The sequence below is a fragment of the Camellia sinensis genome, chromosome 1, assembly GCF_055761805.1.
Source record: "Camellia sinensis isolate YWXY chromosome 1, ASM5576180v1, whole genome shotgun sequence".
In the NCBI taxonomy this organism is placed as follows: Eukaryota; Viridiplantae; Streptophyta; class Magnoliopsida; order Ericales; family Theaceae; genus Camellia; species Camellia sinensis.
In genome coordinates, this window is record NC_138961.1 from 190169683 (window position 1) to 190195466 (window position 25784).

The window sequence follows — 25784 nt, forward strand, 5'->3', positions numbered from 1 at the left end:
GAAGAATCTTGAGAAAATTGTCTTTTGTATTTTTTCCTTCTTTTTCTGTACTTTGCACTTTTGTACTTTTCTTAATTTCTGGACAATGCAAAACTTCTTCTTATGGCCGACGTGGTTTTTTCAATATGTAATTGCAACTGTTCTTTTCTACGAATGTTTTAATCTTGTGATGTTCTGTTGACTGGTTTCTGCATAGTCTTGTATTTAGAAGTTCTTTGCATGCTTCTTCATGTCGCTTCCTTTGTGCAATCTTCTCGGGGTTACATACCTCGGGTATAACTATAAAACTTAAACTTCGGCAAGATACCGACCTGCAAACTTTTTATGAATTTTAACAAGTATAAAACATATATTTCTGAATGTGAATTTTGTAAGTTTCTTCTCAAATAAGTATCAAACAGTGATCTTGATCTATCTTACTTGTAAATTGTTACAAATTTTCGACAAGTAGTAAACAATATACTTAGCCTTTATATCAACCTGTAAATTTCTGTATACCTCAGCGGGTGATCATATGTCGGCTTAACATAGACTTGTAAATTGCTACAAATTTCAACAAGTGTTAAGCATCTTCCCTAGGTTTTAAGCAACCCACACACTGCTATGAGAACTTAAGCAATAATCTCGGCTTAACTTCAACTTGTAAATTGCTACAAATTTCAACAAGTGAAGATAAGGAATCAGCTTAATTCTAACTTGTAAATTGCTACAAATTTCAACAAGTGAATTAAGGAATAATCTCGGCTTAACTTCAACTTGTAAATTGCTACAAATTTCAACAAGTGAATTAAGGAATAATCTCGGCTTAACTTCAACTTGTAAATTGCTACAAATTTCAACAAGTGAAGATAAGGAATCAGCTTAATTCCAACTTGTAAATTGCTACAAATTTCAACAAGTGAATTAAGGAATAATCTCGGCTTAACTTCAACTTGTAAATTGCTACAAATTTCAACAAGTGAAGATAAGGAATCAGCTTAATTCTAACTTGTAAATTGCTACAAATTTCAACAAGCGAATTAAGGAATAATCTCGGTTTAACTTTGCCTGAGCTTGACTTGGGCTCACATTAATTATGTCTTCAATACTCATCAATGCATAACTTTATCATTCATACATGTTGAAAGGATTCTGAAAAGACTTTATTGATGATATCTGCCAAACAATGATGTATCTCTAATGATAGAAAAATTTCAAATTACAAGTATTCCAAGGTCTGGGCAATGCTTTGCCCTCATTGTCCTCAAGCCGATAAGCTCCATTGCCTAATACTGATGTAATTCTGTAGGGTCCTTCCCAGTTTGGGCCAAGCTTGCCCTCCCTGGGATCCTTCTTGTTCCCGACGACTTTTCTTAGGACTAGGTCGCCAACTTGAAAATCTCTTGGATAAACCTTCTTGTTGTAAGCTCTGGCAAGCTGTTACTGGTATACTGCAAGCTAAATTGCAGCTTTCTCTCTTCGTTCTTCCAACAAATCCAGGTCTCGGGCTAAGAGTATGTCATTGGTGCCATTCTCTACTCCCTGTGTTCTGATCCCTGGGATGCCGATCTCCAATGGGATGACTGCTTCTGTGCCATAGGCCATGGCAAAGGGGGATTCTCCTGTTGATCTTCTCGGCGTAGTCCGATATGCCCAAAGTACGTTGGGCAGTTCGTCCACCCACTTTCCTTTTGCTGCCTGCAGCCTTTTCTTTATTCCATCCAGGATTACTTTGTTGGATGCCTCTGCTTGCCCATTGCTTTGAGGAAAACTTGGTGTTGAGAAATAATTCTTGATCTTGAATTTTGCACAAAAGTTTTTGATAAGTTTGCTGTCGAACTGTGTTCCGTTGTCGGCAACTATTGCTCTTGGAATCCCAAATCTGGTGATAATGTTTCTCCATATAAAGTTTTTGACGTCCACATCTCGGATTTTGGCGAGAGGTTCTGCCTCTATCCATTTTGTAAAGTAGTCTGTTGCTACCAGTAAGTATTTTCTCTGCCCAGTTGCCTGGGGAAGTTGTCCGACCAGATCCATGCCCCATTGGGCGAACGGCCAAGGGCTGGATACTGGGTTCAGGTCGGCAGCTGGCTGATGTATCAAAGGTGCAAACCTTTGACATTGTTCACACTTCTTTACATAGGCTTCGGCATCCTTTTGCATGTAGGGTCACCAATACCCTTGGGTAATGGCCCTGTGGGCTAACGATCTGCCCCCAGCATGGCTTCCACAAATTCCTTCATGAATCTCGTAAAGAAAATCTTCAACCTGCAAAAGGTGTACGCACCTTAAAAGTGGTCCAGTGAAGGACCTCCTGTAGAGATGGCCTTCTGCTGTTAGAATGAATCTGGCCGATTTCAGTCTAATTTTATGTGCTTCTTTATGGTCTTCTGGCAGCTTCCCCTCTTTTAGGAATGCAATGATTGCATCCATCCAGCTTGGTCCCAAGTCTACGCACATTGCTTCTTGTTTGGTGCTTTGTTTGTCTATGCTCGGGGCCGACATGTAATCGATCATAATTGTCCTTGTTTTTCCAGTTTGAATTGAACTGGCCAGGTTAGCCAACGCGTCGGCGTGGGTGTTGTCATCTCGGCTAACTTGGAGTAATCTGCAGTTCTGAAATAGGGCTGCCAGTCGGACGACTTCCTTTGCATATGCCGACATTCTTTCGTCTCTGGCTGCAAATTCTCCTGTTGACTGGTTAACAATGAGTTGTGAATCACAAAAAACAATTACCTCGTCTGCCTCTGCTGCTGCTGCTAGCTTTAGCCCTGTAATTAATGCTTCATATTCTGCTTCATTGTTGGAGGCTTTGAACCCCAGACGGATGGACTGTTCTACAATTTCTCCATCTGGAGATATCAGCAGTACTCCTGCTCCTGCTCCCTGGCGGTTTGAACTTCCATCGACGAATAGTCTGAATGAATCGCCGATGTAGATGCTGCATGGTCTGAGCTTTTCTTTCTCTTGCTTTTTTGTCTTTGACTGGGATTCTTTTTGCTTGTTGGGGTGATGCTCATCTCGGCTCGACGGAGCCCGAGGTGTGATGGCTTCAGGTGTGAGTTCTGCGACGAAGTCGGCCAAAACTTGGCCTTTTATTGCTGTTCTCGGCCTAAATTCTAGGTCAAACTGGCCCCAGTGTTACTGCCCATTTTGCTATCCTTCCTGTTAAGTCTCCTTGATGTAACAAGGACTTCAGTGGGTGCTCTGTTAGGACCACAATCTTGTGTGCCTGAAAGTAATGGCTCAATTTTTTTGAAGTCATTACCAAGGCTAGCATTAATTTTTCCAGTGGTAGGTATCTTGTTTCTGCGTCAGCCAAAGTCTTACTTACATAATAGACAGCCTTCTGCTCCCCTTTTTCCTCTCGGATTAGCACTGCACTGACTGCGTGTTCAGAGACTGCTAAGTACAAAAACAATTCCTCCCCTGGAACTGGGTTAGAAAGGACCGGGGTTGTGGTCAAGTACTTTTTTAGGTCGGCTAAGGCAGCTTCACATTCTTTTGTCCATAGGAAGTCTGTGGCTTTTTTCACCAGGTTAAAGAAGGGTCTGCATTTGTCTGAGCTTCTGCTGATGAATCTGTTTAGGGCTGCGGCCCTTCCAGTAAGCACTTGAACTTGTTTTGCCGATGTCGGACTCTGTAGTTCTAGGATGGCCTTGATTTGGTCTGGGCTGGCCTCAATGCCCTTTCTTGTTACCAGATATCCTAAAAATTTACCTGACCCAACTCCGAAGGCACACTTCGAGGCGTTGAGTCGGAGCCGATATCTTTTGAGTATGTCAAAGACCTCTTTTAGGTCGGCAAGATGACCTTCTGATTTCTTGGTCTTTACGACCATGTCATCGATGTACACTTCTACCGTTTTTCCAATCAGGTGTTTAAACATCTTTGTCACTAACCTCTGATAGGTTGCTCCTGCGTTTTTCAGCCCAAAAGGCATTACCTTGTAACAGTACAGGCCTTTCGGGGTGATGAACGCGGTCTTCTCCTCATCTGGAGGGTACATAGCAATCTGGTGGTACCCTCTGTATGCATCTAAAAAACGCATCCTTTCATGTCCCGAAGTGGCGTCTACCAGTTGGTCGATTTTGGGCAGAGGAAAGCTGTCTTTGGGGCAAGCTTTGTTGAGGCTGGTAAAGTCTACACAAACCCTCCACTTGCCATTCTTCTTTTTTACTACTACTGTGTTGGACAGCCATGTTGGGTACTGAACTTCTCGGATGGCCCTGGCTTCAAGGAGTCTGTCTACCTCTTCCTCTACTGCTTCGACGTGCATCAACGTCGGCCTTCTGGCTCGTTGAATCACAGGCTTTGCCGATCTGTCGACATTCAGACTGTGGCAGGTGACCTCGGGGTCAATGCCAGGCATTTCATAAGGTGTCCAGGCGAACGCCTCTATGTTTGCCCTTAAAAAATCTTCCAGTTCTTTTTCCTCTTCTCTAGCTAAGCCTGAGCCGAGAAGAAAAAATCGTTCTTCGTCGCCCTCCTAGACGAGGATTTTCTTTAGCGCCTCTTTGCTTTTCTCGGCTGGTTCTTTCCCGACGTCTTCTAGGACTTCCATGTCCTCATCTTCAACTTCTGCTTTCTTTGGCTCCCGTATACTACAGGTGGATTTTATTGCTGCCATGGAGCAAGTTTTGGCTTGTAGTTGATCCCCTCTAACTTCTTCAATCCCATGCTCTGTTGGGAACCGGAGTAGTTGATGCAACGTCGAGGGAACTGCCCCCATTGCATGCAACCACGGCCTTCCCAAGATGATGTTGTATGGTGAGGGTGTGTCAATTACCAGGAATTCCGTCCTGATCTTCTTAGTGCCGGCTTGTACTTCCAAGCTTGTTGCACCCAGTGGCCATGTCGGTGTTCCATTAAAGCCGACCATCGGGCCGCTTGATTGTTCTAGGTCATCGGGGTGAAGGCCTAGCTCTTTGTAACATCTGACATACATGATGTCACAGGAGCTGCCTTGATCTATTAGGATGCGTTTTACTTGGCACTCCCCAACCTGGAGGGATACTACCAAGGCATCATTATGCGGATGTTGGACCAGTTCTAAGTCGGCTTCAGTAAAGGCTATCGTTGGCCCTTGGCATTCTTCTGGCCGATGTCTCTTTTCCCCGACTTGGTAGATGTGTTGTAAATGTCTTACCCTCTGGGTTTCTCCTCTGACTTCGTTTTCGTTGACCCTTGAATGGATCACATTAACCACCCTCGGTTCTCCTACTTGTGGTGGCTGTGCTGGGGGAGGGGGTGCTGCTGGTGCTTGAGGCAACCTTGCCTGCTCTTCCCTTGTTCTGGCCTCATCGACCAGGTCCCTCAGAAGGCCTTGTCTTACCAGGTCCTCCAAGTGTGCTTTTAAGGCTCTGCAACCTTGAGTTGGATGCCCTTCTTCATTGTGGTAGGCACAACGTCTACCAACGTTCCTTCCCATGAATTCCCCCGGTGCTCTTGCCGGAGCCCTGAAATAAGGTTGATTTCGAATCCGATCTAAGATTTTATGGATTAGGATCCGGAATACCGTGGTTACCGCCTGTTTATTTCTTAATTCTATTTCTTGTTTCGTCGGCCCATTGTTGACTCGGCCTCGCTTTGGCAAGCCATTTCCCTTTTCTTGTTTCACCTCTTTGTTTCCCGATGTATCTTCTTCGGCCCTGGCGTATTTCTCAATTCTTGCCATGAGTTCTTCCATGCTTTTTGGCAATGTTTTTGCCAAAGACTTCCGTAGTGGGCAGTCATCTTTCAGGCCGTTCTTAAAAGACACGACTGCTACTTCCTGGTTGCATTCGGGTATTCGGTTGAACACCTCGTAGTACCTCTTCGCATAGGCCCTAAGGCCTTCTTCCTTGGTGATTCGTAGAGCCATCAAAGCATCAACCCTCAGGGGTTGCAGCTTGTTGGTCACGAACCTGGCCACAAACATCTCGGCCAAGCCTTCCCATGTCTTTATGCTTCCTTTTGGTAACTTATGGAACCAATCAGATGCAATTTCCCCAAAGGATGAAGGGAATACTTTGCAGAGCAACGGCTCGTTCCCGCTATATAATGCCATTGAATTTAGGTATAGCCCAACATGAAAGTTTGGATCTGACACACCATCATAGATTTAAAACCTCGGCATACTAAATCTTTTGGGCGATTCGAATTTGTCCAGTTCCACCGAGAAGGCTGTCTTCGGTTTTACTGGGGAGTTTACCTCGGCTTCTGCATTCTGCTGCCTCCTTTTGAGGTAGTCCCTTAGGTCTTCTTTGCTCCTCCCTGGAGCTCGGCTGTCTTTGGATTTTAGTCTTTTTGGTACACTGCTTTCGGCCTCGTGGTGGGTCCGTTTGGATCTTTCTTCATGGGTTGTGTCAAAATGGAGTACTTGCCCCTGAACATGTCGATGTTCTTTGGGGTCTGGATTCTTCATGTGGTGTGTCCTTCGGGACTCTTCTTGCCTCGGCTTTTCCCGTCCGACCTCCCTGGAAGGTCGGTGAGAATGCCTTCCGCTCCTGGTATGCTGAGGGACCTCGGGGATTGTTTTTCTTCCACCCTTCTGAGTGTTGGTCGCTGGCATCGGCGTATCTTGCAGCGGGTATGGTGGCTGCATAACATTATTCTGCATCATGAAGTTGACGACTGACTGAAGGTCCGCCAACTTGTTTGCTAGTTCTTTCACTTCCTCATCCCTCCGTAGGCACCTGTCCCTCCATACCTGGAGGTTATCTTCATTGTAGTACTTTCCTCTTTTTGACGTATCGCCTTCTGGGATGACGTCGTTCTCTCTGTGACCCTGGTCACGGGCTTCTGCATTGTGGTTGTCTCCTTCAATGTCAAGGTCAATTGGTCTGCCACTCCCAGTGGGGGCGTCATCCCCAATATTTTCCTGCTGTCCGTTACTGGCCATCTATTCTTCCTTCGTTCCCACAGACGGCGCCAAATTGTGTGGGTGAAAATCTGACCACACTGCCCGTTTAGTGATCAGCTGGAGAGCACAGGCAGAATAGATGGCTTTAGCAACCTGTAACAGAAAGAAAAAGCTCCGGCGGTGGTTCTTCCACCCGGGGGCACTCCGACGATCAAGTCAGTATATCTCTCAAAGATAATCAAGTGCTAAACTGAATACTCAAAACATAAATTACATACCTTAGACCCACAGGGGTGCCTCTCTTTTATAATATACTCAATCCAAGTCCCACTAGAAGTATGACTTCTTATGAACTCCAATTTACTGCTTACTCTGGACTCTATAAGAGATAAAGATAAAACTCCCTAAGAGCTTTATCCTTATCTTGGTTAAGTCCCCTCTTTGCCTTAGGACTCTTGTCCCTTATCTGCTTATCTCGGATTCCGATATCTTCGGGGATAACCTCGGCAACTCCGAGATCATCTCGGCTTAACTACCAGGACACGTGGCACCTCGGCTGACACGTCGGCGTCACCATGCCACGTGTTGGTATTCAGAAAATACATCCCCACAGGTTTTCTTTTTTTTTTTCTTTTCTTTCTGTTTCCGGTCTCTTTCTCATCAAGAAAAAGAAGTGAATTTTTAATTATATTTTATTTTTTATAATGTTCAGCTTCTGTTTTTTTTTTTTTTTTTTCCAACAGAAAGAAGAGACCTGGGCCATCTAATGAATATGTGGGGCAAATTTGACAATGACAAAAGCAACAGCAGGGGAGCCATCTTTGCTTAAACAATTATTTATTATTAATAGTATTAAATTCAAAAGTAATATATATTAATATTTTTTTATTTTTATTTGAGCGGATGGCCGTGGCGTCCGGGCGTCGGTCCGTCCCTGGGTAGAGAAGACCAGCCGATATTAAAAGGTTCTTCTAGTGTTGTAATATAATTTTTTTATTTACACAAACTAAATTACATAACTGGATACAATCATCTCATATGAGTGTAGGATATTGATTTTTGTACTCTTAAACTTTTTCACTGTAATATTGATGTAAATATGTAATAGAAACACTTACCCTTGGCTTCACCAGTGCCATAGATGGTAACTTGGTCATGGTTTTCACGAGGATGGAGTAAGTAATCAACAAAATAAGAAGCAAATGAGTTTGCAGAAACGTAAGTATATGGTATCCCAGCTGCCTCTGTTGCCCTCCTTATCTTCTTCTTGTTATCAAGTAGTGCTTGGAAGGGTGGCAGCCCACTTACCCTATCAACATCATTTCCAAATTCTGATGGGACAAATCTCTGCTATATCATATGCACAAAAACAATATTAAAAAAAATTAAATTCATACCACATTATACAATGTTTGACTATCAATTTTTTAAAAATTTTAACTGTTCTATTCAGTTTGATTCACCAAATGAGAAAAAATAGAATAAAATGGTAATTTTTTAGACTCTTTTATAAAATGATCATTCTATCGCAATGATAACTAATAATTTCATTTATCATGTATTTTTTATTATTTTTTTAGTCAACCAAATTAACATAAGAATGAATATTTTGATGGAAATTATTCTATTTCACTGAATTGAATCCAAGTTTACTTTGTAAAATTTTGTGTATAGATCATTTATGTACAAAATAGATTGATTATCACATTTGTCTTAAAAATAAAAATAAAAATTGTGAATTTGATTTTTAAAACATATCACAAGTTTAATTACCAAAATGCCCTTATTCCAACACTCACATATGGCGGACCCTGCCTCGTAAACAAGCAAAACACATGCAAAAATTATAGGGCAAATTACAAACACCCCCTCGAAGTTTGATAAAAATACAGATTTCTTCTTGAGATTTGAAAAATTACAAATTGCCCCCTGAGAGTCAAATTTTCATAACAAATTAGGAAAAATTAGGGGGGAATCTGTATGAAAATAAAAACCTCAGGGGTTAATTTGTTATGGAAATATAAACCTCAGGGGCGGGATGTAATTTCTCAAACTTCAGGGGGGAATCTGTATTTTCACCAAATCTCAAGGGGGTGTTTGTAATTTGCCCAAAATTATAATAATCAGGTAAGCGGTAAGATTCGAACAAGATCTGGTGCATCTAACAACTCATGCAGAAATAAGATGAAAAAACACATTTGTGAAAAAAAATAAATAAATTCCATTTAACAAGGGAAAATCAATGACCTTGATATTGCCAGCCTCTTTGATAGCTTCTATAATTTTGAGTTGTAGAAGATGTTGAGGCACTGCAAGTGTAGAGATCACAACATCAACCTGTCGAAGTACTGCTACCAGCTTCTCGTGATCATCTAGTTCCCCCTGCACCCTTCCACATGCAAATTTAAACAACCATTCATAGTATATAGTACTATTATTATTACAATATAACACACTTGATGAAGTGTGTGTGAAGAAAAACATATATTTTAATTAGTTGAAAATTGTGGAGCTCATATGTTTCGGTGGAGACAGTATACTTTTTCAATATAAAACTTATAATTTTGAATGAATGAGATAATCTGTATTGTTCACATATACTGTGTTAGTATGCGAATAAATTTATCATCACTAATGCATGGTTTGGATTGAAGGTTTTGGTGAATAAAGAAAAGAAATTAAAAGTGAAAAACCTGTCATCACTTTGTCTCTAGTTGTTTTAATTCACTTACAATTATTTGATTATATTTTGAGATTCTCATATTTTAATATTTTTACATGCTTAAACAACTTTGAGTGAAGAAGACATGAAAACAAATTCGGAATAAAAAAAATTTAACCGTGAAAAATGACAGTAGTCTATTTTATTTGATTTTTTTCCCTCACCTAAACCATAATCGTCATTACATAAGTATGGAGAGAGAGAGAAACCGAGAGAGAGAGAGAGAGTAATAATACATGGAAAAGAGTGACTCCAAGGGATTGGAAATGATGATGGAGTTGGAGCTTGGAAGGATCAGAATTAGGTTTGATTGGGCGAAGGTAAGCATAAGTTGGATGGCCCATAGAAAGGCTAGCCCTCAACATGTAGTTACCAAGGTAACCACTTCCCCCAAATATCAATATCTTGCTCTTTCCTTCTTCACTCCCCATTTGTTATTATTATTATATGCCTTCTCTTCTAATTCCTACTTTCTTCTGAATTCTCTTTGCTGCATAGCCCCTTTTTATATTAAAAAAAAAAAAACAAATTATACTAACTATCCCTATAGTTTAAGACTTTTATCACTTTGATCCCTGATTTTTCAATTGTGACACATTTGACCTTAAATTTTGAATTTATTCCAAATAAGGACAATTGAAAATACCATTGCTTAATTTCAAGGACAAAATTGTTAATTTGATAAAATATAAACTAATTTAATAAAAATAAATGTCAAAAAAATATTTTTGAATTTTTAAAAATTATTTCTATACACTAAAGATAAATTATGTAAAATTAATATATCTTTTACACATTTATTTATTTTACCAAATTAATTTTTATTATGTGTTTGGATGATGATCACGTAATGGGTAATTGTTTTTATTTTCATTAAATTAGTTTCTATTTTTCCAAAAGGCAAATATGGAAACAGCTTTGATATCATTATTAAACCAATTCATTAAATCAAAAAATCCAAAATTAAAAACATTTCATATATTAAATATATCGATTACACATTAAAATTCTAGCAATCACGCATTATATAATTATCATCCAAACACATAATAAAAATTAATTTGGTATAATAAATAAATAAATAAATGTTTAAAAGATTTATTAATTTTACATAATTTTATCTTTTGTGGGTATAAATAATTTTTTTTAAATTTAAAAATATTTTTGACATTTATTTTTATCAAATTAGTTTATAGTTTATCAAATTAACGATTTTTCCCTTGAAATTAAGTAATAATATTTTTAATTGTCCTTATTTGGAACAAGATTCAAAATTCAGGGTCAAATGTGTTACAATTAAAAAGTCAGTGACCAAAATGACACGAGTTCCAAACTATAGAGACTATTAATATAATTCCCCCAAAAAAAAAAATAATGTTTTGACTGGATGGTCTATCAACCAAACAAAATATAAAAACTAATTAACAAAAAAAGGTAAATTATACTGATATTTTTTAAAATTTGAAAAAAATACAATATGCTCTACAAGTTTAGTATAATTGTACTAGACTCTCTTAAGGTTTAATTCATATAGCACTAGACCCTTTTTTCATTAAAAATTCATTAGTTGAATGAATGAAAAAATAATTTTATCATTTTTTTACATTAAAATTTAGATTTTACTTTGTATGTCTTTATGTTTATATCATCTGCATTAGTTTTGATCTTTTTAACATTACTAAAAGTGAGGTCATGAGTGTAAAGTTATTATATTTTTTTCAAACCTTAAGAAATGTTTGTTTAATTTATCCACAAAAAAAAAAAAAAAAATCATATTTTTATGGGAGCCTTTTTGATAAATCCTCTTTTTAAAAATTTTATTCCATCCAACCTATATTCTTTTTGACTATTCTATTAGATCCTATTTGAGGTAAGAAGACCAAAATACCCTCAATCTCTCATGCCCCTATTAATGTTGATTGTTATTATGTTTTGGTAGTTCACATGCATCAGGATATTGACTGTCATTATATTCATATTAATTTGAAATGATTTTTTGTCATTGTGTTGTTAATTAGATAATGTGAATATTCACATCATGTAATTGAAATGAATATTCACATCATTATATTCACATTAATTTGAAATGATTTTTTGTCATTCATATTAAAGCATACGAATGTGAACGTTCACAACACTACATTAGATGAGAGAGAATGTTCATATGTTACGAACGTTCACATCACTACATATTGTGAATAAGAATGTGTTGTCAATTAAAAATAAAAAGGTTCACATGTTGTAAACGTTCACATCACTACATTAGATGAGAAAGAATTTTTCGGAAAGGTGTTGTCAACGTTCACGTCAGATGAGAAAGAATATTCACATTATCTTTGATATTTGTCAATTAAAAATATATTCACATAAAATGAAAGAGAATGTTCATATTATTTTTAATATGTTGTCAATTAAAAATATATTCATAATGTTATTAATTTGTGTATGAAATTTCCTATGCCTTGGTCCTTTCTCTTCTCTCTCCTCCCTCCAACATTAAATATCAATATTAAATATAATGGTATAAGAGTCCAAGAAAATCGGTGGTGCTATATACACCAATTAGTGTACTAATTAGTGTACCAATGCTAGTTATAATATTATTATTGACCCCACTCATTAATTACATTACAAATACCAAAACCTCTTAAATTATGTCATATCATCAATTGATACACTAGTTAGTGTACAAATTTGTGCATATAGTATTATTCCAAGAAAATGGTGTAAATCAAGAAAAATAACTTTATAGAATAAAAATATAAATACATGGGATTAAGTGGGTTAAAGAATTCATTCATGAATTTCTTGGATTAGAACACTTCTAAATGGTATTTATCAATAAAAATTCATATTTTTATTAATATACATGGTTAGATAAGAGAGGAAGTAATATTTATGATATTTATTGACTAATAACACTATCCTATTGATATTTATGATATTTATGGAGGCTCAATCATATTTACGATATCTATTGACTAATAACACTATCCAGTCACAAGTAATATTTAAGAATGAGTCAATGTGCTTTGTTTGCAATTATTCCTCCGCAGAATTCATTACATTGGGCCATTGATTTCAAATTTGCAGTGGAGATTGAAATTGAAAATCTTGGGGTTTAACCCCTCAAATGGAGAATTTTTGTTTATTTATTTATGTAAATAAGATAGACTTTTGTCAGGTAATAATATTTTACTTGAAGAAAAATTTTATATAAATTTTAAAAAAGTGCAAAAAATATATATATATATATATATATATATATTTATTTTGACTAACTGATTTTGTCATGTAATAATAAAATTTTAAAACTTGAAATAGTATCTATTTTAATGATATAATAAGTGTCTTATCAATACATAAAAAAATACTATTAATTTTTATAATATTATGCTTATTTGAATGTGATTAATTTATGGGTTAAATTTACTTTTTGTCACTATTTTTTCTATTTCATCTCAAGACTATCAATTTTATCTATTTAGTCCCTAAAATTTCATATGATCTAATTAAAAATGATTGTAAAAATTACTAACACTTGAAACTTGACTTGACAGACAAACAACTTAATTTTAAAATTTAAACAACTTAAAATCAAGCTTCAATGGATTTGAAATTTTTAAAAAGTTATTTAAATTTTGAAATTTCATTTACACCATCAAATCGGTTTCAATTGACCAATAACACGAATCCAACAAACACCACAAAAAATAACACAAACTATGTATAACCCGCATAATAGGGTTTTTTTTTTTTTTTTTTTTTATACAACGGAAATAACCATAATAGGGTTATCAAACTCCAAACCCTCCCCCCCCCCATTAAATCAAATTTCTTTCTACAAAAGAATTTAGAGACTAAATAGATAAAAATTATAATTTAGGAATGAAATTATAAAATATATATTTAATGACAAATTCATCACTGGTAAATTACAAATACATTCTTTGAAATTTAATTAAAATATAAATTGTCTTATGTGATTCTGAAAGTATAAATACCCACTTATTAGAATTTTTTTTATTTAACAGAATTAACAGAAAAAATAAAATTCCTAACTACTATCCTATATAGCAATAAAATTACCCGAATTGTTAACAAAAATATATTTCTAATATCATTAAAAATTATTAATTAATTTCATAATTTTTTAATAAAAATAATCATTTGTCTTGCTGTTAAAAACTTGAAGGGGCAATGTGTAATTTTTAAAATTATAAGGGACAATTTATATTTTAAATAAATATCAAAAGATGTATATATAATAACTTGATAAATTTTTAATAAAAGCGATCATTTATTATATGTTTAGAAATTTAAAATAATAAAATATAATTTTTAAAATTCCAAAAAAAATAATGTGTATTTTGGACAAATCTTTTATATTAGTATTCAACGATGATTCGTGGACGCAGAATTTTCGTCCATGGTGGGCGAGTGTGGGCCAGTGACTTATCTTATCTTCAACTTAAAAACCAAAAACAACTTTTATATTAAACAAGGGCCTGGTTTCCTCCATTCCAATCTCGGATTAGATGGTGCTGTTAAAATTATAGGAGCTCATTTCGAGTCTCGTTTCAATAATTTAGACCGTTTAATATGTAAAATTCGTCGATTATTATATAACTGTAAAACATCATGTTGATCGAATATCGATAGTTATCTCATCGGATAAATTTTCTATCAACTGTCTATTTTTACTCTCTATTTTTTTATATAAAACTAATTTGATCACATAACTATCGATATCCGATTAATATGATATTTTATAGTCATATAATAATCGACTAATTCTACATAATAACGGTTCGGATTATCGAAATGGCTCAACAGTATCCTCCAATCCAATTCAGGACCGGAGAAAAATCAGTGCCTTAAACAAAAGGAATGAAAATTTTAAATTGTGAAATCTAGAGGAGTTCTAGACTGTGCGTCTAATGTGATGTTTTGAATTTTTTTTTTTTTTTTTTTTTTTTGGCAATCACATGACAGTATAGCTTTGATTAGGGCTCTGCTATTAAAGATCTGAATCACTTTTCTTGTATTAACATTCATTGATGATTCGTGGACACAGAATTTTCGTCCATGGTGGGCCAGTAGGCCAGTGACTTATCTTAACTTCGACCTTAAAAATAAAAAAATATGAATGACGAAGCAAAATGTTAGCGATCTCAAAAAAACAAAATTAAAATTTTTTATTAAATATTTTATATAGGCGTAAGACTCACACCATGCGGGTCCTATAAAGATTATTCACCCATATAAAATATTTAGTAAAAAATTTAATAAAATTTTTAAAATTTCTAACATTACTTACAGAGCTCCTCTCATGGAAAAAATAAAAGAATTATGTATAATAGGATGACCAAAAATTGAAAATTTCTAAACATACATAAAATGTTATTTATATAACATTACTCAAAAATGTATATAAAAAATGTATATAAAACCTGAGATACACGTTATTGGAGATACAGAAATGTATATAAAATTTCTAAAAATGTATATAAATGTATATTTATAAAATGTATATAAAAAACTTCATAAATATGATATGGCAATATTATTATTGTAAATAAATACATCTTTAAAGGTGTTTTATTTTGAAGTGAATAATCCACAATGAACTATATTATTATGTATATGAATTTTTTATTTATATATCATTACTCAAAAATTAAGAACCACTTGAGGTACACGTTATTTATTGATAGGAAGCAGCTTGCTTCCGGTCCGAGATCGGAATGGACAGTACTGTTCGGCCGGTGGGGGTCCACTATGGGTTCCGTTTTGATAATCCAAACCGTTCAATGTGTAAAATCGTCGAGTATTATATGCCTGTAAAAAATCACATTGATCAGATATCGCTATCTATCTTATCGAATCAGTTTTTTGTCAACCATTAATTTGTTTACTGTCCATTTTTTTAATACAAAACTGATTTGATCACATAACTATCAATATCCGATCAATGTGATTTTTTGCAAGCATATAGTACTCAACGAGATTTACACATTAACGAATCAGATTATCAAAACAAGACCCGTGGTGAGTCTCCACGGGCCGAACAGTACCGTCCAGTCTGATCTCGGATTGGAGGCAAGCTGCTCCCTTATTGATATATGATGTTGTCAACTAATAATAAATTTAGATATAGATGGTAAACTCCATTTGTGAGGAATGATTTTTAGATACTCCTTTATTTCAAACAGACCTTTAATGTATTCTCACTCCAATGTCTAAAATAGGTAACACTCTGGTTGGAGTGCTGAAATTAATGCTCCAACGGACAAATTAGAGATTGATTGTGAGAGAAAATGGGTTAGATATCTAAAGAATAGAAAAAAAAAATCATGTGATCATACCTCCCTTTCTTCTTTCAGTTACTTTTTTTATATACCGGTTTTGTGTAGATATTTCTCACCATAATCATCATGATGTCAAGGCCCATGTCCCTATTACACCTCCAGAAGGGATAGTTTGGGCCCACTTTGATTGGGATAGTCTGTCAAATTTTCTTTACAGTTCGGCATGAACGTTCTTTCATTCTGTGGGTACTACTTACTCGACGTGTCACTTAGTTGGTGAAGGGGTTACTCGGCATCGAACCTCTATAATGCAGTGGGTCTAGTTGGCAACAGACATGGTTGGACTTGGGCCCATCAGTGATGGGTCTTGTTGTGCTATGTTTGCCGAATATATAATTTTTATACTCGACTCACACATTATATACATTATAAAAAGTATTATTTATTTTATAATAATTTAGTAATTACCATATATATATTTGGTTACATAATAATATGTTATTAGATGATAATATTATGCATCAATAATGATATGAAAAATTAGGGTAAACTATTAATAGGTTCTATAATTAGAGTTAATTCTCATCAAATCCTATTAAAAATAAATCTTGGTAAAATTATCGCTAAATTTTTTACATACGTCGCTAAAAATTAACAATTAGTGACTTTTTTTTGTCATGATTTTTTTTAAATTGTCGCTAAAACTTACAATTAGTACCTTTTTTATGATAATTTTTTCTCATAAAACTTATTAAACAATAAATTTATTTATTAGGACTACACGTAGGTACCCGTGAAATTATTGGTGCATGCCATTCATATTAGCCCAATATAAAATTATTTCAATTTACGGATGAAGTCAAAAGATATGGTATTCTAATTTTCTAATATTCTAGAAGTTAATTTTGGTCAAAACTAACCCTGTACGGGCAACCCAACGGGGCGCTTCTTTCCAATTTTTCAACTTGTTTTCCTACGTAAAATCTATTGACTTTTGATGCAAGTATTTGTTTTCAACAAAATTGATAAATTTTTTTATTTTTTAAATAAGATTTATTAAACAAAATCTATAATAAAATTTTGAAAAAAAAAAAAATTCACGGAGTTCATTGTTTTCAAGACAGTGAAAATTTTCTATTTAAAGCTAAAATTTGGAAATTTAAGGATTCTAATTTCAAATTTTAGGCTAAAATTGTCAAATTGAAGGATCCAGAACAATCACATTAGAATTTTTTGTATCTGAGGCCAGTGTAGTGAAATTTCCAAAGTAGCGTTAAAAATTACAAAATTAAAAGACAATTGCAAAAAATTAAAACTTAATTTCTATTTATAGCCTAATAAATTTAAAATTTTGACAAAATTTCATTTTTTTGTTTTTTGGGAGGGGGGAGTCGATTGATAGAAGATTAATTACATTAAACTAGACAAATCCAACAACCCATTACAAGAAATAGCCCATAATGGGAACAAAAAAATAACTCGAGCCTAATAACCATAACAAAAATCAATTCATAATAAGATGAAATAATAACACAATACAACTCCATAATGAGAGAAAAATAATCAATATTTTTCTTTGAAAAGAATTAACCTGTTGATATCTCGGATAAAAATGTATAAGAATAGCCAACTAAACTAATCCAATTGGTTTAAAATTTTATTGTGTTAGGTATTACTAGTTAGTTAATTTCACTCGGTGAAATTAATAGAAGTAAGTGAACTTACGAAATTGAGGGCCAATTGTGAAAATTTGAGAACTTAATTTCCAATTGGAACCTAAAAATTTCAATTTTTCAAAGAATTTTTTTGTATTTAGTGCTATCAATCAACAAAATTTTAATAATTTTTCCAGAGTAAAATTTCACTATTTTCAGTTAATGAAAATTCACGACTGGCATTTAAGACACCATGATGGTGAACTAACTGGTATTTTCAGTTAATGAAAATTTCACTATCCTACGTTAAATGTAAACCACCATGATGGTGAACTAACCCAAGTTAAATGTAAATAATCATGGTTATGGAATGAAAATTTGTGTGATGAGGCAGAAGACAAACAAAGATTTCTAAGGCTGTATTTAGTTTGGGGATTTTGAAAAATATTTGAAAAGGGATAAAAAAAAATAAAAAATAGATAAAAAAAAATAGATAAAATGTGAATAAAATATATCTATATTTTATTTAATTTCACACATATTTTCTCTTTATCTTTTTAAATTCTTTTCTAAATTTCTCAACCAAACCTAACCTAAATGAAAACGACTATTATTTATGTAGGAGCTCGTCTATAGACAATTCTTCGTGGACAACTAAAAGTGGACAAAATCAATCAATTCTTTGGTCCATTTCGTAAAGCATTGAAAGACAATTCTTCGTGGACTAGTAAAAGTGGACAAAATCAATCAATTCTTTGGTCCATTTCGTAAAGAACTGAAAGGTGAAACAAAACACTAGAAAAACTGTCCAAATCTATGTTATCTATGTTATTTATGCAATTTAATAAATATATAAAAAATAAATGAAATATTTTTTTAGTAAAATCCAAATTCATATGTAAAAATAGAATAAAGAAAAATAATTTAATTACATTTTTGGTCTCCAAAATATAAGATTTGTGTCATTTTGGTATCCGGTGTTTAAATTGTGTTAATTTAATTTTTAGTGTGTAAAAAATATTTCAATTTAGACTAACTACCAAATTCCATCAATAGATGTCATTAAATTCAGAGATAAATGTTAAAACTGACTTAAAAATTTTCACTTTTAATCCAAAAAAATATGTGACATATGTAATTAATATAGAAACTCACTTAAAAAAAATTACAATTTTAATCTTCAAAAATGTGATTTTGTGTTATTTGAAGTGTCAGAAGTAAAGATGATAAATTCAAGTAAAGATGAAGTGTCAAAAAAATCGATGAAGTGTCAAAAGTAAAGATGGTGAATTCAAGTATAATTCTGTTTGGTTTTCAATTTTTAAAAATAGTTTTTGAGTTTTAAATTTTTTTTAATTAACATTTTAAATATTTTAGTTATTTTTTGGGGAGCTTATCGATAGGTCTCATACATAAAATTCAAAATTTATCTAATCCCAAAATAAAACACTTGCACGGATTAGTCCTACATATTTTTAATTGTTATTGAAAAATTCTATTTTTTTTCTAAATTTAAAAACGTTGTTACATCCCACCACTACTGGATTTCCGTCAGAGGGTTACCGAAGACTCACTGAAATATTTAACATCACCAAGAAGTCATCGAAGTATCATCGAAAATTCGTTGGAGTGTTCTAAACTCCACCGAAAGTTATTGGAATGTCTAGAATGTTTGTTAGACGTCAAAAATATCGCCCGAGACTCACCGAAATGTCCAGAATATTGCCCCCCCAAAAAAATATTAAATTGAAAAATTAGAGCAAAAAAAATAGCAAATTGTGTTAAATATTGATAAACTGAAAGAAGGAAAAAAAAAACATAACAATAATAAACAACAACAATGAGAAAAAATATATATTATAGAAAGTTATAAAAAAAAGTTATGAAACTGCAAAACTTTACAGTCCTAAAAAACGGTTCATTTCAGAACTAAAAAAAAAAACTGAAATTGTAAAATTTTACAATTTTCACCGCCTGTAACTAAAACTCAAAAACAATTTGTTCAGAACTTAAAAAATTTCTATATTTAAACATTAAAAATAAAAGTGCGTAGTATAGAAAAAATAAAAAATAAAAAAATTGAGAAATCAAAGGAAAAGGACAAATAGAGTGAGAGGTTTGTACTCCGACAATTATTTTTTGTTTAGATGTAACTGGATCTGACGTAGATCTACTCGGATCTACTTCAGATTGGAGTAGATTTACTCATTTTCTCTATCGGAAACTCATTTCCTTTACCATTCGGTAAGCACGAAATAAGGAGTCGGTACTCAATGGTTGTCGGTGACTGTAGATTAGAATGAAAAGGAAAAGAATGAAGGCATAGGCGTGGGCGTGGGCGTGGGCGTGGGCGTGGGCGTGGGCGTGGGCGTCACTGAATATTAGAGAAAGAGAGATAAAGAGAAGAAATAAGGTGTAGAGAAAGAGGAAAACATAAATGGACACAGGACTTTTGGCTCTACCTAAACGATTTTGAGATTAAATAAAACATACACTTTTCAAGAAGTATTTTTGGATAATTTGTCCTTATTTTTTTTTAAATGTACCTAATTTAGAGGTACTTAAAAGTAAAATATTTTTTAAAAAAAATCTTTTAAAAATTCAATAAATATAAATAATAATAAAAAAATCTATTGAATTTATGTAATTTTTTAGTATTAAGAGAAAATTTTCACAAATTTTATATTTTTAAATATTTATAAGCAAAAAAAAATATTTAAAAAAATCACTAAATATAAAAAATATATATAATTTTAAAATTCAAAAACTAATTTTAAAAATCCAAAATCAAACAAAACAAATTCATGGTATTAGGTAGGGTGCTCACAAATCATACTGATCTGTTAAGCAGTTTCAATGGTATGGTGGATGGATGCGGATGAATTTTTTTTAAATTTGCCTATATAGATGGATGGATGACGAATCAGAGGTCACTCGACCCAACTCAATATTATGTTTTTATACTTTGAGTTGTTTTGGAAAGTTAGTTAAAAGTTGGCTTTTTAATTTCTTTTTAACTTTTTTTTTAAAAAAATATGTAAAAAAATAGAGAAGTGATGCGACCAAAAAAAGTCAAAAAGTTTACTTTTAACCAACTTGCCAAAATGGTTGTGTGTTAAAAAAAGAATATTTTATTTACTAATAATATTAGTTACTTATAAAATATGAAAGTTTGGCTTTATTTTAATTATATAAAATGAGAAATAAAAAAAAGAGCCGTGCTTCCGACCTTAGCTGGGGGCACCCCCAGTGACCCCCGGTGCCACGTGGCAGCCTGCCACTGGCTGAAACCCAAAAAAAAAAAAAAAAAAAAATTTGGCCAATCAGGGAAGACCCCAGCACCCCCACTGGGGGTCTAAGTCATTTTTCTAAAAAAAATTAGACTCAAACAAGGCTTAAAATAATAAAAAATTATTCTAAAATAGTTCAAAAAGAAAAAAGTAAAATACAAACTGCAAAATCGATCTACATCTACTCATTAACCTGCACGATCTACTCTTTCAATATTGTTAATTAAATGGACAGATACAAATTAATTTTTTTAATCTACCTAAATTTAAACGAATAACTGATGAAAGATTACCCAACACGAGATGATCCGCAGGCACTTTACCTAAGTTTAAACGAATAGGAAAATGCGTGGTAGCTCGAAAGTACAGTGGCTCGAACGGCTCGACAGCCCAAAACGACGTCGTTTTGGGCTGTTTTTTTTTTTTTTCTTCTTCTTCTTCTTCGTCGTGCTGGTCTGAAACCAGAGGGAGAGGAGAGGGAGAGAGAGAGAGAGAGAGGAGGCAGGTCGTCCGTCGCAGCCCTTCGTCGTCGCCTCTGCCCGATCATCGCAGCCCCGCATCGGCCGATCGTCATCGCAGCCTCCGCCCCTCCTCCACCTTCGCCCCCCGCCTCCGCCTTTACCCCGATATGTTGGCCCCCTCCAGTCCCTCCTCCTCCTCCTCCTCCGCCCTCCTCCAGCCTCTCCCTCTCCCTCTCCCTCCTCCTCCTTCTCTCTCACTTTTTCGAGCCAATTTCGAGCCAAAACTCTCGAGCTACCAATCGCTACCGAAACGAATAATAGATGGAAGATTACCCTACACCAGATGCAAGAACCGCTAGTATGTGGCTCAAAACATTGGCGTGAATATTGGGATGGAAAACGTCGGAGATTGGACCCCTCAAACGACATAACACAAAATTCTGACGTACTGAATAATACATTTTGTGAACAAATTCATTTAAGGGAGAGGGAGAGGTTCTCTCCGGTCCACATAGTGGATTTATGTGTACTATTAGGTTCGTGGGACATAATATGTGTTTCGTTTTGATAATTTGAATCGTTAATATATGGAACTCGGAAAGTGTTTTGTATCTGCAAAAAAATTTATTGATTGGATATCAATAATTCCTTGATCAAAACACATTTTTGCTAATGGTAAATATAATTTTAAAAATAAATTATTAACAAAAATATATTTCAATTAAGGGGTTACCGATATCCAATCAATGTGATTTTTTATAGGTATAAAATACCCAACAAGCTCTACACATTTAATAGTTCAAATTATCAAAACAAGACATGTGATAGACTCCACAGGCTTAACTGTGCATTCCAGTCTACTGGAGAGATGCCAACTCCGAAAAGGGATATGCTCATAGAGTGTAATACACAATGAATGCAACTCTATCACAAAATTATATAAGTTTTTACGAATTTATATAAATGATCTCACAAAAATACGTAACTAAAATATAAATTCGCTTAAGTTTGTAAAAATTTAAGACTTACACAAATTTGTATTGCATTTACACTTTTTTTTTATGAGATCACTTGTGTAAATTTGTGAAAAACTTATATAATTTTATGATAAAATTACATACCATGTGAATTGTACACTGAATTTTTTTTTTTTTTTTTTTTGTGGGGGTGGGATTTAAAATGAGAAAAACGATTTGGTACCCTACAAATCAATCATACTGTTAAAAGATCTTGTTAAATAAGGGTGTTTTGGAAAGTTGGTAAAAAATTGACTTTTGATTTTTGGCTTTTTTGATAGTGATTTGGGAAGTTGGTAAAAAGCTGACTTTTTTAATTTTTGGTATAATATTTTTTAAAAGTGTCACATCACTACAAAATGACCAAAAGACCCTCAATCAATTGAAGAAATTTACCTAAGCTGAGGGTAGTTTGGTAAATAGCCAAGTTGCGTTTTTGGAGCTTCCTAAATGGCGTCTTCAGCTTTTTTGCAAACTTCAGCGTTTTTTTCCCAACCTAAAAACGCTGCTTTTTGTATGGCTTCCCAAAAATATCTAGTTAAAAAAAATAAATAAATAAATAGTTGTATATTTGTAAAACACATTTTAAAATGAGAAAAATGATTTGGTACCCTACAAATCAATCATACTGTTAAAAGATCTTGTTAAATAGTAGTATCTAGTTAAAATAAATAAATAAATAAATAAATAGTTGTATATTTGTAAAGCACATTTTTTTTTTTATAAATAATGTATAAATATTTTAAATTTGTTAACAAATATTAATTCTTACGACTCTCATTAATAGAATTATTTCTTATAAAGAATGGAGAAGATAAGAGTTAAATTTTAAAGGAAAATAACGCATCGGTGAAAAATAAGACACAAATTTACAAAATGGGGAAAATCTTTTGCGGGTTCAAGTTTTTAATGTATTTTTTAACACATTAAGAAATTGCACCACACCTGTTTGTAAATATTTTCTCTCTTCTACATTGAAATGATAATTTTCCCTAATTTTAATGCCCAAAACTATTGTCATATATGTTTTTTTTCCCCTTACAATTACCCTCTGTGTATTTCAAGTAAAATTCACATTGTTTGTTTCCACTTTTTAAAAAATACTTTTCAAAAAATTTTATTTTTTTCACTACAAAAAAATTCACTTTTAGCAGCGGCCAAAACTATCGCTAAAAGCAAGAAAAAGCGTTGCTAAAAACTAGAAGACCTTTACCCGCAGTTGAAATAGCAGCAGCCAAACCGCCACAATAGCCCCGTCGGCATATCCTTATAGCGACGTTTTCGGCAAACGCTGGTATAGTTATTTTTTTGCGACGTTTGATGTAGCGACGGTTACAAATGTCACTATATCTTAAATTTACCCATTACTTGATAATTTTATAGCGACGGGTAGACTGCTACTATATCATTCACTTTCGCGACGTTTTGTGAACCGCGGCTATATTTTGACTCTATGCCATCAGTTTTACACTGTCGCTATAGCCATAGAATTCTTTTTGAATTTTATTTACAGCGACAGTTATTAAAAGCGATTATAGGCTATGTTTACCATTCAATTACTAATAATATATAGCTTGAAATTTTCAATGGTTTGCTAACCATTAATAGTTGTCTCTCACTTATCCCTGCTCACATTATATATTTACAAAAGCACTATTTTATTATAATGGCTCAATACTCAATAATTGTAAAAGGTAAAAGCATTTGCATTTTCATAATCCCAAATTATCCAAAACACCTTAATTAAAAGGTTCATTACATCAGCTTGTCATACCAAAATAGATCAAATATTTCTAACAAACTAATAGCCACACCATAATCTAAAAAGTACATATAAACTTGTCACATGACAATAGTACTCAAATCGAGAAATGACGTCCATTGTTTGATGCTTCCATATTGTCTTATTTCCTGCAATAAAAATGATTGAATGAGCATAAGTATCATTTTCATGAATAGTCTATAAAAAAAATTTAGACTACAAATAATTCTCGACAAGTCTTTTTTTTTTTTTTTTGTGATAAGTATATGGTTTACATATCAAAAAATAAACATTACAATGAAAAAGTTCAAGATCATATTTGCATATTAAGAGAGATCAACCATTAAGAGAGAAAAGAGCAACAAATGGAGAAAAAAATACAGTAATGCGGAAGTGTGTTAAAGGTGGGTAAAGATTTAAGAAACAGAGAGAGTAGGCTGACCTTGAAATCACAGCGGTGCTGTAGCTTGACGTCGTCATCATACGTCGCGGTGGAGGATGAACGAAGGCTCTGATACTTGCAGGAGAGAAGTGTTGATAGACTAGGGCACAAATTGTAATCCAAGATAGTTGAACGGTTTTTATTTTTATTTTTTGGGACTGAAATTGATCTGATATGTTATTTACGCAAAAAAAAAAAAAAAAAAAAAAAAAAAAAAAAAAATCGAACTTGAAAAAAAATCTAATTTGGAGCGAATTTTTTGTTTTATTTGGCGGCCATTATTTTGCTTGGTTTTTGTAACGGTTGAGGTCTAACCATTGCTAAAAATATATATATGGCAGTGTTTTAGAAAAAAAATGTTACTAAAAATTTTATTTTTAGTTGCGGTCAATAACAGCTACAATAGCCTATTTATAGCAGCATTTTCCAGGCCACTGCGATAAAAAATGCTGTTAAAACTTGATTTTCCTGTAGTGTTTATTTTTCTGTTTGATTTCAAGCTTGAAATTAATGTATCTAATATTTATATTAGTAGTGATGGTAGTAGCAGTGATGGGATGGAGGTAGAGGTGGTGTGGCAATGGCAGTGGTGGGATAAACGTCGTCATGGTGGGTGGCATGGTTGTGGCAACAATGGAGAACATTTGTCGTTGACCATCCTACCAAATGTCAAAAAATGTAGAAAAATTCTGCCCGAACATACAGAGCATCAATGTAGATGGCCCATTTGAATGAAAAATGAATTAAAGAGAACATATTACAAAACAAATATGATGAGATCATATAATTATAATTATCAAATTAATTTATTTTTTTTATAAATTATTTACATATATAAACAATGAACATAAATGAAACAGATCGTCAAAATAAATATTATGATAGACCCACGTCAAAAGACTAGACAGTCGAGTCTGTTGTAAAGATTGGAGACAATCTTAACTCTAAAAAATAGAAAGTACGTTGAGTTCTTCCAATTAAAAAAAGTCTAATATATATATATTAGCATAGCCCTGTATTATGTACGGGATAAAAATAATAAAAAAAGAATATTTTTTTAAATAAAAATTTAAGTGATATATTATTTATGTTTCAACATTACACTAACAATATGATTTATGTAGAATATCTTATATGTTGTTAAGCAAAAAAATTATTTGCAAAAATAAATATTATATTTTAATATAAACATTTGAAATTAGTGTTACTGCGTTTAAAACTTGCTAACATATTAACTATATATACATTGAAAATTCATCTAAAAAAAATTAAATTTAAGCTAGTAATTAAGATATTTAGCAC

At 33.4% G+C, this 25784-nt stretch overlaps 1 protein-coding gene and 1 long non-coding RNA gene across 2 annotated transcripts in view; both read right to left on the minus strand.

Annotated features, from left to right (window-relative positions):
- The window catches only part of LOC114265191 (isoeugenol synthase 1), a 40022-nt gene extending 29975 nt beyond the window's left edge, over positions 1 to 10047 (minus strand). Inside the window, exons 1-3 of the mRNA XM_028205965.2 lie at positions 9782 to 10047; positions 9071 to 9205; positions 7942 to 8170 (exon numbers count right to left, since the gene is read on the minus strand). Coding sequence (XP_028061766.2) covers positions 7942 to 8170; positions 9071 to 9205; positions 9782 to 9976 — 559 coding nt within the window. The 5' untranslated portion in view covers positions 9977 to 10047. The remainder of the gene's footprint in view (positions 1 to 7941; positions 8171 to 9070; positions 9206 to 9781) is intronic.
- A 13916-nt stretch (positions 10048 to 23963) lies between these two features.
- On the minus strand, positions 23964 to 24629 carry LOC145790446 (uncharacterized). The gene is made up of 2 exons (XR_014329159.1): positions 24483 to 24629; positions 23964 to 24189 (listed from the first exon to the last, which is right to left on the minus strand). It is a non-coding gene; the product is annotated as an uncharacterized LOC145790446 (long non-coding RNA).
- Positions 24630 to 25784: the final 1155 nt, after the last annotated feature.